Genomic DNA, 11,416 nt, shown 5'->3' with positions numbered 1-11,416 from the left:
CTCAGTTCTGGCACTGTGCAGCTGAAGAAAACTCCTCCTTGTGCCCACACCTGGGGGAGAGGGAACAGTGGGGATGGAGGGACCAGGGCCCAAAACCTGACCCATGTTTTACTGTCATCTGAATAAATGTATCTGAACCCCAGAATCTCAAGGGGTCTGGGAGGTGGCTGGGGGCTGCAGAGAGTGGCTCAGGGCTGGGTACAGTCATCTGTGGGTCAGGGTACCCAGGATATGTACCTGATTACACCACAGGGATTGTCTGGGCTACTGGGGCCACTGGGGATGCAAACTAGGGACCATTGAGGTTAGTTTGTGCCTGATGGGAACAACTGGGACCACTTTGGGGTGATGTGGGGCACTGGGAGCAAGCAGGGGTACAACTCAGGGTCTGAAGGGGCCATTTTGGGCCTTGCAGATGCAATTTGGGGCTGAGAGGGGCATTTTGGGTGCTGTTTTGATCCACAAGACTAGACAGTAAGAGTGAAACAGTGAATGAAATGAACAGATCAAGCTGTGGCATTTCCTTTGCTTGTTAAAAAGCACAGTGTGACAGAGACTTGCCATGGAGCCTGCAGCAGTAATGGACTAAGGCTTTTCAAGTATTTCAAATATACAGGAGAAGGCATAATGAGAAACACTACAGCAGCTTTATTTGGACTTGTACTCCAGTACTTAGAGTGCAAGTTTACCTTTATTAATCTAGTAAGTTGTGGCAATTAATTAGGGATCAGTTCCCTTTCAGGATGATATAGAGTACAGGCAGAGTAATGGCAAACATAGCACACGTCAGTGCAGTGCTGTAAATAGAACTTCTCTTGATTTGCGTTTCCAGTCTGCGCTCCGTGTCACACAGCTCCAAAATCACATCTCTCACAGCAGCAGCCTGGCCCTTGCCCTCCCCTGAAGGCCTTGGCATCACTCTTTCTGTAGGTCGGGACTGGATGGCGAGTTTGACACTCTGCAGCTCAGACAGCACCTGTGTGATACTTTCCTGCAGACTGTTAAACTGCTGTTGTAAACTCCCTAGACATGAACTGACTTGTTTAATGTAATTTAGCTGCTCGTTTAAAGGCATTAAAAGAGAATCTATTTTTATGGAGTCATTCCTGGTTTCTCTAGTTAACAAAGCCCCTTCTTTCCCTCCCTTCGATGCCGTTGTTTGCAGCACATTTTTTAGGTCTTCTATGACATCACTGAGATCTTTCTGCTGCAAGTAATGGCTGGAGGCCTGTTCTTTGATGGCTTCTTGTAAATTGGCTGGGCCCTTCTGTGCTTCAAGCACCAAGACTTTCAATTCTTGCAGCCTTACTCGATTGACATAGGTGGAACCAAGAACACCTATAACAGCTCCCAGCACAGAGCCAATAATAGACCAGTTCTTTGTTTTTTCAGCTCTTGTGCGCTCCTTCTCGTGGCTTTCCCTGACAGCTGCAGAGAAGAGAGAGAATTTTTCTCTCTCAGATTCTTCTGCATTTAAATATGCAGCTCGATACCTCTTCTCTTCCTGCAAGAAATAGAGTGATGAAAAGAGAAGGTATAATATGAAGCTATAAATCTGTACTAAAAGAAAAAATAACCCTAACCAACCCCCAAGCCCCAGTGCACGTGAAGGAATGGAAACTGGGAACATCTATTAGTAGTTTCAGACATTTTCCCTTGACTGTGGGATTTTCTTTATTAATCCTACTTAAGTCAATGAGGCATCATTTTAAGTCTGAGAAATGGATAAGGTTTTCAGGAATCACAGCTGAAGATCCTGTACATGAGAATCAGCCACGTGATGATAGAAAATGGGTATGAGTGAGCAAGGTCTTTCACTCCCCATAATGTTCACTGTTGCAGCCCTGCTAACTTCTCCAGACACCAGCAGAAAGCAGCTGAGAGAATTTCCATGGATTAGCCAGAAAAGAATTTCTCTCATCCCATGGAGAGTTAATTCATTGAATAGCAGCTTTTTCTTAACTACTCATGTACAGGTCACCACTACAACAATTAATTATCTAGGCTCATTATCTTCAGTTTGATTCTCCAAATTTACTACTCTACTTTAGCATTAACATATAAAATTTGCACAGGGGTTCAAACCATTGATAATAAATAATAAGTAAAACAAGTACCCTCAGAAATTAACTCTGATCACTTCAGAACTGAACTGCATCTACAAAAACAATCAATCACTAGTGAAGGAAGCAAAGCACACAAATTTTCAGCATATTCACCAATGCTTAAGTGCCAACAAATTACCTGCAGCAACCTGTGTTCCAGAGTAGCCAGTTCTAAATACTGGGTGTCATCCCGAGAGACCCTGTCTAAGCGATCCCGAATCTCCTTCAGTTTAATCTGTTGGGCTTCTACATTTTCACGAGCCTCTCGTACTATCCCTCGAGCTATCATAAAGACATTTTCTGCCTGAGAAGAAAGAGCATTTATTTTAGAGACTTACTACCATACAGACCTAAATTGCTAATTATACTTTTTTTTGTGTGGGGAGGAAAAAAACCACCAATCAAATAAAACACACTCTATTTCAATTCAGAGGATAAGCTATATTTACTACATGCATAGCCTAGAACACATTCACAGTACCTGCACAGACAGCCAAAGCAGAGAAAGACATAATTCTCCTTGGATAACCCTTTCTGCCTCAGTGTTTATGCTTCATATGGCTCTATTCATCATTTTAAAAATTACGCATTATCTCCATCTTTACCTCTGTCACTTTTCCCTGAGCCTCTCGAACTTCATTGATTCCAACAAATTCTTCGTATCTGTCCCACCAATTCCTGCACGTTGCAGACACTTTTTGGAGGGAGTTTTTGCCCATAAGAGTCCCTGATTCTGTGATCCGATGAAGGAGACCCATGGCCATTTCCACTGCAGACTTGGCTTCGGGCCTCTTGGGCGCCGATGGGCAGTAAGTCCTCACCATGTGTAAATTCACTTTTGGACTCCACTTCATCAATGAATGGTGATACTGCAGACCACAGGACACTGAGGACACGCTTGATTTGTATTTCATAGGCCCCATGTCTTGAATTTAATTACTAAATAAAAGTGCTACAAGGAAGAAGAAGAGAGGTTATTGAAGAATGGCTGATTCGTAGCTCTTCAACTACACGTGTGATAAAACAAATCAATTCAGGAATGGCTAAACCACTGCTACTTTTACATGACTGCTTACCTAGAGAACTTTACACAATTTTCAACAAAGTGCAATTGTGCCACAGATTCCTGATTTTCTGTTAGGAAGTACTCCCACCATGCTTCATGCTTCTTGATTACTAATTCGCCCACGGCGTGAACAGCGATCATGTGCAGATCCAGGAGCAGCAGGAGAACTTCAGAGAAATTCAGTGCTTCAGCAGAGCAGTGACTGCACGACGTGGTTTGTGCCTTCACAATTCTGCAAAAGAACAGAAAAGGAAAAAAGGCAGAGAGGGGACAAAATCTTGATAAAAAAAGAAGTGTGGCTCAATCATTCTCTTTATCTTCCACTGCACAGATACAGAAAGTGCTGAAGGATGCAAAGACAAAAACACAAAGGACAGAGGGAAAACCCAGAAGTGCTGAACTGAATACAAGTATTCCCATGAAACTGCCTACAAAATAATAAACCAGGACGAGCCACAGGAACAGAAAAATCTCAGGCAGTGAATGCACAGCATTCCAACACAGGGCTGCATTTTAAAATGAGCTTAAGATTCTTGCTTACCTTGCAAAAGCAGGCTGCTACTTATGGCTTATTGTCTACTGATTTTAAATATGATCTTAGAGTTCTACTGAGGCACATTACTCTAAAAACTAGAAACTAGAGAACTTTTCAGTCGGGTTTTATATGAAATTTGAGTATGACTATATTAGGTTTTTGACTACTATAACATGAAAACATGAATTTTTATTGCGAACACTTGATAGCTGCTGCATAGTTTAAAAAATGATTTTAAAACAGCTTTCCTTGTTAATTTTAGGTGGTTAATACAGGCATCTCCACAAAAAAGTACTGAAACGGCCGGAAAAATTCTGACCACTACAGGTTCATTCCCCTGCTGACTAGCTCTAACAACTAATAATAACACCAAGTGGCATTATGAAAATCTTACCAGTTGTTTTACACGTGTAACATGTAAGATCAAACCCACAGGAACATGGAAATGAAAGAAGCTCTCCCTCCTGCCGGCATCACTCACACATCTCCTGTCAGCAGCAGTGCTGAACAGCTACTCTGCACTGCAGGCCACAGTAAATATAATCTCAATTTTGTCTCTTCCAGACTGCAAAACTCCCCTCTCGTACTGCAATACTACCTGAAGAGTTTAACCTAATATTCAGGGTACTGGAGAATAGAAAAAAAAAGAGGGGGAAAGTTGAGATTTAGGGATTTCTATGCAGACAGCCAGACTGCGATGACCGCGGTCTCAGCCTGAGCTCAGAGGACACAAGAGCGCTGTGTTAAACTGCGCTACGAGCCTGCTTCCCCTGTCGCCTCCCTCGCAAGCAGCCTTTCCTCCGCCGGCCGCCACTGACAGACGGCAGCGACACCCCAAAGCGCCGCGCACACGGAGCCGGCGGCGAGCGGCGCTCCGCGGCCCGGCCCTGCCGGGGCGGCACCGCATCCCGCGGCCGGCTTCTCCCGCACCACCGGCGAGCGGAGCCATGTCGGGCCGGGAGGGTAAGGCCGGGCCCGGGGCCGCGGGTGCCGCCCGGCCGGCCCCGCCCGGCCCTCACTGTCTCCTCTGTCTTTGCAGGCGGCAAGAAGAAGCCGCTGAAGCAGCCGAAGAAGCAGACGAAGGACCTGGATGAGGTAGGGCGGCGGGAGGGCCCCGGCGGCGGCGGCGGCTCTGCCCCGGCCGTGAGGGAGCCGGCGGGCCTGGCTGCCCGAGGGGCTCCTGCTGGCACTTACCGGAGCGGGCAGTGGCAGGACGAGGGGAATGGGCTCAAAGTCAAAGAGAGGCGGATTAGATTTGATGTTAGGAAGGTATTCTTGCCTGTGAGGGTGGTGGGTCCCTGGCACAGCCCAGAGAAGCTGTGGCTGCCCCATCCCTGGAGGTGTTCAAGGCAGGTTGAAACTTGGGGTAAGCTGGGCTTGTGGAAGGTGTCTCTGCCCATGGCAGGGCTTTGGAAGGTTGAAACTTGGGGTAAGCTGTGGAAGGTAACCTTGTGGAAGGTGTCTCTGCCCATGGCAGGGCTTTGGAACGAGATAATTTTTAAGATCCCTTCCAGCCCAAGCCGTTCTGTGTTTCCCTGATGCCATGAGGACATCCCGGCCGTGTTCCCCTGCTGGTGGATGCAGCAGAGCTGGGGGAGCTTGGAACGCCCTTGGCAGAGCATCAGGCTGCGAGCTGAGCTCGGTCAGTCACTGCGGCCCCAGCAGCCTGCCATTGTTGTGTCGCTTGGATAAATTAAGTACCAGTGAACTGCGTGTTAGAGATACTCTGAACCCTTACATTTAAGTATGGATGTCAGCTGCTGTTTCTGAGAATAGTGTGTGATGGATGAGGTGCCACTGTTTGGAAAAAGGCAAATACAATACCTCTTTGAAAAAGAAAAAAAACCCATAGCTTTCTAAATAAGTTTTATTGTTAAATAAATGGTATAACTAAAATGTGCTTACGAGGATCCAAGTTATAAACATTTGTATGTCAAATGATGTAATATTTATTTTTGTCTCAGCTCTGCAATACTGCGAGCACTTGGGAGCAACACATTGCAAGAAAAACCCCACAGAAGTGGATAAATGTGAGGGATTGATTTACTAGGAAAGACACGTTAGCCAACTGGAGACAGGAAAACCTGGAGAGAGAAACAGAGTATTCTGTTCTGTGAGGGGTAGGTAGGGGGAGTAATACATTGCAGCAAGGGAGGCTTTAACTGAAAGAAGAGGAGAGCTTTGGGGTTGTAAAGATGAGCCATAGACTGGTTTGGTGAAGAATCTGTGGAATCTCAGTTGTCAAGGTCCTCATTTCAGTTTCCCCAAAGTCCTGAGTGCCAAGTTGAAAATCTGGGTCCTTTTCAGCCTTGATGTCTGTGAAGAATGTGTATCTAAGAGACAGAGTGTGTCTGACTTCTCCTGGATTTGGAGGCTCATCCAGCAAGGGGCTCAGTAGCTGCCTTGCCTGTGCAATTTGCCAGCAGTCTCATTAGATTGCTTGGAATTAATACAAATTTATTGAACCCAACAAAAATGACATATGTGTTGGAGGATTTTTTTAAAATTAGGCTTTTTCTACAGGTCAAAACAGCCTTACTTTATTTACATTCTTTATAGCCTAAATGTTTTTGTTAGTGCCTGTTTGCTGGGCTTCATGTGTCACTGAGGGCATGTTCATGAATGGTGTTAGTGTAAACATCTATCAGTCAGAGGAATCATAATCTCAGAATGAGATGATGCCATGGGAAATAATTCCAGAAAGACCAAACATACAGAGTTAAAAGTTTAATTTGTGGTACAGCAAAAACCTTGGTGATGTATGCAGAATATTCTGCATATTTAGCATTATTCAGCCATCCTGCCTTGGTCCAGTCAGGTGTTTGTTGCTGCTGGAACATTACATTTGTTTTTCATTGCTTCTTAGTTGTTTTTGAATTTTTCTGTGGAAGAGATGTTAAAAAATGCTGCTGTTCTTTCCTTTAGACGGATCTGGCATTCAAACAAAAACAGAAGGAGGAGCAAAAGAAACTTGAGGAGATGAAAGCAAAAGCTGCTGGGAAAGGGCCTCTGGGTAAGTGAGGTGCCATCCTGGCAGGAGAAATGGGGTCTTGCTGGCTTGAAAAATTTAATGTTTTTGCTTGACAAACATAAAAAGGCAGGTGCCTCTGGGTTTTTTGACATTGATAAGTAAGTTGATGGCAGGTACAGATGATATGAAACAAATAGAGGCTATTTTTTTTTCTGTACATTTTCATCCCCAAATGATGCAGCTTTTGGTTCAGCAGGCAAATTGCTGTGTCTGACACATTGACTTATTCCACTAGTATGTGCAGGGACATTTCTGCTCTTTTTTTAGCAAACCAGTCATTTCAGATGTATTACATGTAATCCAGTAAAAATCCAGTGCTTGTCCTCTGAGAGGATGAATTTCTTCATTATAAGAAAGTGACTGGGGGCCAGTCTGGCTTCAATCCCTCTGCCTGAGTGACTGTAAAGTACACGAGACATGAAGTGAGTTCACAGGGCGTGTTCTGGAGGCCAATCTCTGTCTCAGTGACAGTCAGGGTGCTCACATGGTCTGCACTCGCCTTCGGCTCCTCCAGTGTTTGCCATGGTCCCATCAGAGGTGTCCAGGGGTGCACCCTGCCTGCCTCTGTCCTGTCCTTACCATCCTCAACTCGTTCTCTGTGGGGTGCTGGAGCTCACAGATCTCTTCAGAATTCTTTCTCTGCCCCTTTCTAGACTCAGTGTCAGTCATCTGGCCCTTGTCTGATGCTTTCCAGAGTAGGTAACAGCTGCTGTGTTGCTGTGGCAGGGCCAGCCTATTTCCAAGAGCCTTAGCAGAGCAGTGCTGTTGGAATCAAGTTGCAGTGCAGGGTCTGTTGCTGACCCTCAGCCCTTGCTGTCTGTCTTGGTGCAGCCTTGCTGTTCTCTTTCCTTCCCACTGGTCATACCTGACACAACTGGAGAAAAACAGCATTTACAGCAAATGCCACACCTGTTGCTGTGTCAATATCTGCTGTTCTTTCACTTCAGTGTCTTCAGTAATCTTCAGGGAATTCCAGTACCTGCTTCTGTAGAGCTTTGATCCCAGCTGGGGACTTTGGTGTAGGGATACCAATGCTTTTATTCCCTTAGCTTTGATTTTGATTTGACCATACTGCTCCTGCTGTATAAGAAATAATCAATGGAGAAACAAAGTAACTGTGGGAACATTTCGTTCCATTGTAGACTCACGGGGCATATTTGGATCCAGGAGAAACTTAATTTCTAATGTTAAATAAATCAGTGTTCACAGTAAGGTGTGAGAGATCAAAACCACACAGGAGGAGTCACACCTGCAGAAACAATTCACCAGTGGGACCTGGGCTGTGCAGGCTGTCTGGTGGGGGGATTCAGCTTGATGAGGAACTGCATTTGTAGCTGAGCTCTGTTCACAGTCACCTAACCAGCTGTGTTGTTTCTTTTGGCAGCCAGTGGTGGAATAAAGAAGTCTGGCAAAAAGTAGCTTGATCAAACTGCAGGGTAAGAAGTGGTCAAGTTACTGAATGGACCTGCAGACTTTAGAGAGTCTTGAAAACGCTCTGTCATTTGGGAAACAATGTACATTTTGTTTAGTCACAATAAATCCTTTTTGTTAAGATGGGATATTTTCTCTTTACCTGTAGGCTTTGTTTAAAAATGGCTTTACTGTTTTATACCGGAAATGAAACTTTTACTGAAGAGCATGTGTGCCCTTGTGCAGCCTGAGTGCATCTGGTCATTTGCAAGAATAAATTTCCACTTCTCCTCTCTTTTGACAGTGGAGTCAGGGCCTGAGTGTTAAAATCTACAGAGTTTTATTCTGAAGGCTTAGGTTTAGCTACAGTTGTCTGAGATGTGGCTGTAGCAGTGTGTGCTCTCCTAAGAGCTCTAAGTTTTCTTTGAACAAAAGTTGGGTTATACTTCCATCAGCAGCACCTTGGGGGCAGCCACTCCAAAACAACTCCTTTCTGTGTTCCTGCTTTAGAGCACTGCTGTGCCCTGTAGTGCCACTGCCTGCTGAACAAACACTTGCCTTTGTCCTGCAAATTGTCACTGCACCGTTTTCCTGAGCTACATATTGACATCACAGGAATGCCTTTGGGGTGGACAGGGGAGGGAGCAGTAGCTGAATTCTTGACATGAATAGCACTGGCTGAACACTGGTTATGGAGACTTGAAGGAAGGAATGTGCTGTTCCTAAGGTGGGAGTTACAGGGAAAGAATCAATTCAAAAGCCTTATTACTGAAGAGAAAGGGTGAGACAGGGACTGTTCCTGCTGTCAGGTAAAACTGATGGCTGCAGGGAGGGAATGGCTGCTGAGAACAGTGAGACTTGGGCTGCAGTGGCAGGGGGAAGCTACATGGGAAATTTGGGTCTGTACAGATTTCTGCTCCTAAGGAAGAGACCGCAGGTGTTGGTTGTTCCGTGCACAGGCGCTACTCACAGGGTTTCCTTGTTAAAAAAAAAAAACATTTTTAGATGACTAGAGGCGTTTGCTCCCCTCTGAAACGCGAGGCTCCGTTTCAGCAGGGCGGGAAGGGCGGGTGCCTTGGACACCTGGGAGCGGGAGGCGCAGGCCTTACCCTGCCATCAGCCGGCGCCGAGGGCCGCCGGCAGCGCATTTTTAGAAGACTAGAGGCGTTTGCTCCCCTCTGAAACGCGAGGCTCCGTTTCAGCAGGGCGGGTGCCTTGGACACCTGGGAGCGGGAGGCGCAGGCCTTACCCTGCCATCAGCCGGCGCCGAGGGCCGCCGGCAGCGCCCCTGCCACGCGGCGGGACCGGGATCAGGGTCGAGGTCGGGAACGGGACCTGGACCGGGATCAGGGTCGGGAGCGGGGCCGGGGCCGCACTCGAGGTCCCGCCCTTCCTCGGGCTCTGCCGCCCCCGCGCGGCGGCCGCGGGAGTTGCGGGCGCGGGCCGAGCCTCCGCTCCGCGCATGCGCCCCGGGGCGCTCCGGCCCGGCCCGGGCGGCTCCGGCCGCGTCCTGTGCCCTACAGCAGGACCTGGGTCGGGAACGGGACCGGGACCGGGATCAGGATCAGGGTCGGGAGCGGGGCCGGGGCCGCACTCGAGGTCCCGCCCTTCCTCGGGCTCTGCCGCCCCCGCGCGGCGGCCGCGGGAGTTGCGGGCGCGGGCCGAGCCTCCGCTCCGCGCATGCGCCCCGGGGCGCTCCGGCCCGGCCCGGGCGGCTCCGGCCGCGTCCTGTGCCCTACAGCTGCCCGGGCCCCGAGCTCACACAGCTGCAGACACAGTCTGTACCCCGTGTATCAGCCTCCTCTCACGTGGTTCATAGGAAGATCAGATCCCTGCTGCCCTCCAAAAGGGGATAAATCAGCCCTTGGCTATACGGAGGAAATTGTCTTCTCTAGAAGTACTTTTCTGGACATCAGATTGAGTCCTGCCAGCCAGATAGAGTGTGTGAAGGCTGAAATTCAAGATTGCATCATTCCTGCGTTTTGGATAAGGGCACCTTTGGCAACAGGAAACTGTTCACACAAGAATGCAGGACAAAGCTGCCTTAGCTATAGAGCAGGGACTGCTCCTGCATCTGTGCACAACGCTGAAGGCAGCACAGGCCAGCACTGGTACCTCCTGGGACAAAACAACCCATGAAACACAACCAGAGACAGTGTGCTCACAGCTGTGTGTGCTCAGTGAGAGCACGAGCTGGCTTTAGTCACGTTCATCAGTCACACACACCCCGATGGTGGCAGGTCCCTGCCCACCTGCACCCCCATTTCCACTGGTGTGCAACCTGGGGGTGGTTTGAATGAGGAGGAAGAGACAGGGAGACAGCACGCTCCAAAATATGAGAGAAATGAAACTTTGGCAGTGTATCAATAAGGAATTGTTTGCCCCAGGAATGACTGAATGAAATGAATGAGGTTGCTGATCCCAGCCAAGCTAACTTGAGGTGGTCTGAGGGGAGGACAGTGAACAGAAATGTCTGCTCCACAGCATGAGACAATATGCAAAAAGCATTTCAGCAGAAAAGCAAGACAAGAGGGCAGCAGACCAAATGGCAAAGTGACAGATCACTGCAGTGAGAGCTGTTCTCAACAGGCTTAACTTTAATGTAGGCACTGAATCCCCCTCCTGGCCAAGAGCCCTCCTGTTTAATATTAGGCTGTGGAAATGAAGCTAAACAAAGGAACACTTTGATTGTATCTTTTTACATAACACTAGGTAATAAATGGCATTTCATTCCTTTCTGCAGCTCCGGCTCAATGTTAAACTAATGCAAAGACAATATAACTCCTAAATCATAGATATACATAAAGTTATCACAGTCTAAAGGGCATAAAAAAGCAAAGTTCAAAAGGCAGTTGGAAATGGATGTCAATTAAAATAGCAGCAAAATAGACACAAATATTCTTTGCAGGGAAATCCACTGAAGGACAGGATTGCCATAATCAATTCAAGTCAAGCTCTGGTGTTTGAAAAGGCTTTGCCCACTCTTTATAGTTCAGCTCCAAGGAAATTATACTCTGCTCTGAATGGCTTCCAGATACTGACTCTGTGAGGACTTAGAAAACTTCTTTAGTATAACTCAGCCAGCCTGGAAAACTGGGCGTGACTTCCTCCAAGACATTTTTCATCCATGTTTTCTTCAAAATTGGGATAGTGGTATTATATTACTTCACAATAGTATTCTGAGGTTAAATTAATATATAACTTCAATGTACTGTTCCTGCTCTGCAAATTCCAGTGATGTAGGACCTGAGGCTAAATTGGAATTTGAG

General features: G+C 47.2%; 1 protein-coding gene and 1 long non-coding RNA gene across 3 annotated transcripts; one reads left to right on the top strand and one right to left on the bottom strand.

Annotated features, from left to right (window-relative positions):
* Nucleotides 1–647: 647 nt before the first annotated feature.
* Nucleotides 648–4,637, bottom strand: CCDC51 (coiled-coil domain containing 51). Of its 2 annotated transcripts, none has more exons than XM_039734396.1 (5): nt 4,101–4,637; nt 3,182–3,403; nt 2,711–3,057; nt 2,245–2,409; nt 648–1,504 (listed from the first exon to the last, which is right to left on the bottom strand). In XM_039734396.1, exons 3-5 carry the CDS (start codon nt 3,026–3,028, stop codon nt 728–730), a joined length of 1,260 nt encoding a protein of 419 aa, XP_039590330.1. In that variant the 5' UTR covers nt 3,029–3,057; nt 3,182–3,403; nt 4,101–4,637; the 3' UTR covers nt 648–727. The 2 variants fall into 2 exon arrangements, with proteins under 2 accessions (XP_039590330.1, XP_039590331.1); XM_039734397.1 differs by lacking the exon at nt 4,101–4,637 and adding an exon at nt 3,713–4,075 and having other exon boundaries at nt 728–1,504.
* Nucleotides 4,627–8,296, top strand: LOC120514180. The gene is made up of 4 exons (XR_005630422.1): nt 4,627–4,669; nt 4,746–4,801; nt 6,632–6,719; nt 8,122–8,296. It is a non-coding gene; the product is annotated as an uncharacterized LOC120514180 (long non-coding RNA).
* The last annotated feature ends 3,120 nt before the right edge of the window (nt 8,297–11,416 follow it).

Source organism: Passer montanus, unplaced genomic scaffold (assembly GCF_014805655.1).
Source record: "Passer montanus isolate IOZ18808 unplaced genomic scaffold, ASM1480565v1 scaffold9, whole genome shotgun sequence".
NCBI lineage: Eukaryota > Metazoa > Chordata > Aves > Passeriformes > Passeridae > Passer > Passer montanus.
Note: the sequence above shows the minus strand (reverse complement) of the source record. Positions and strands in the feature narration are given on the sequence as shown.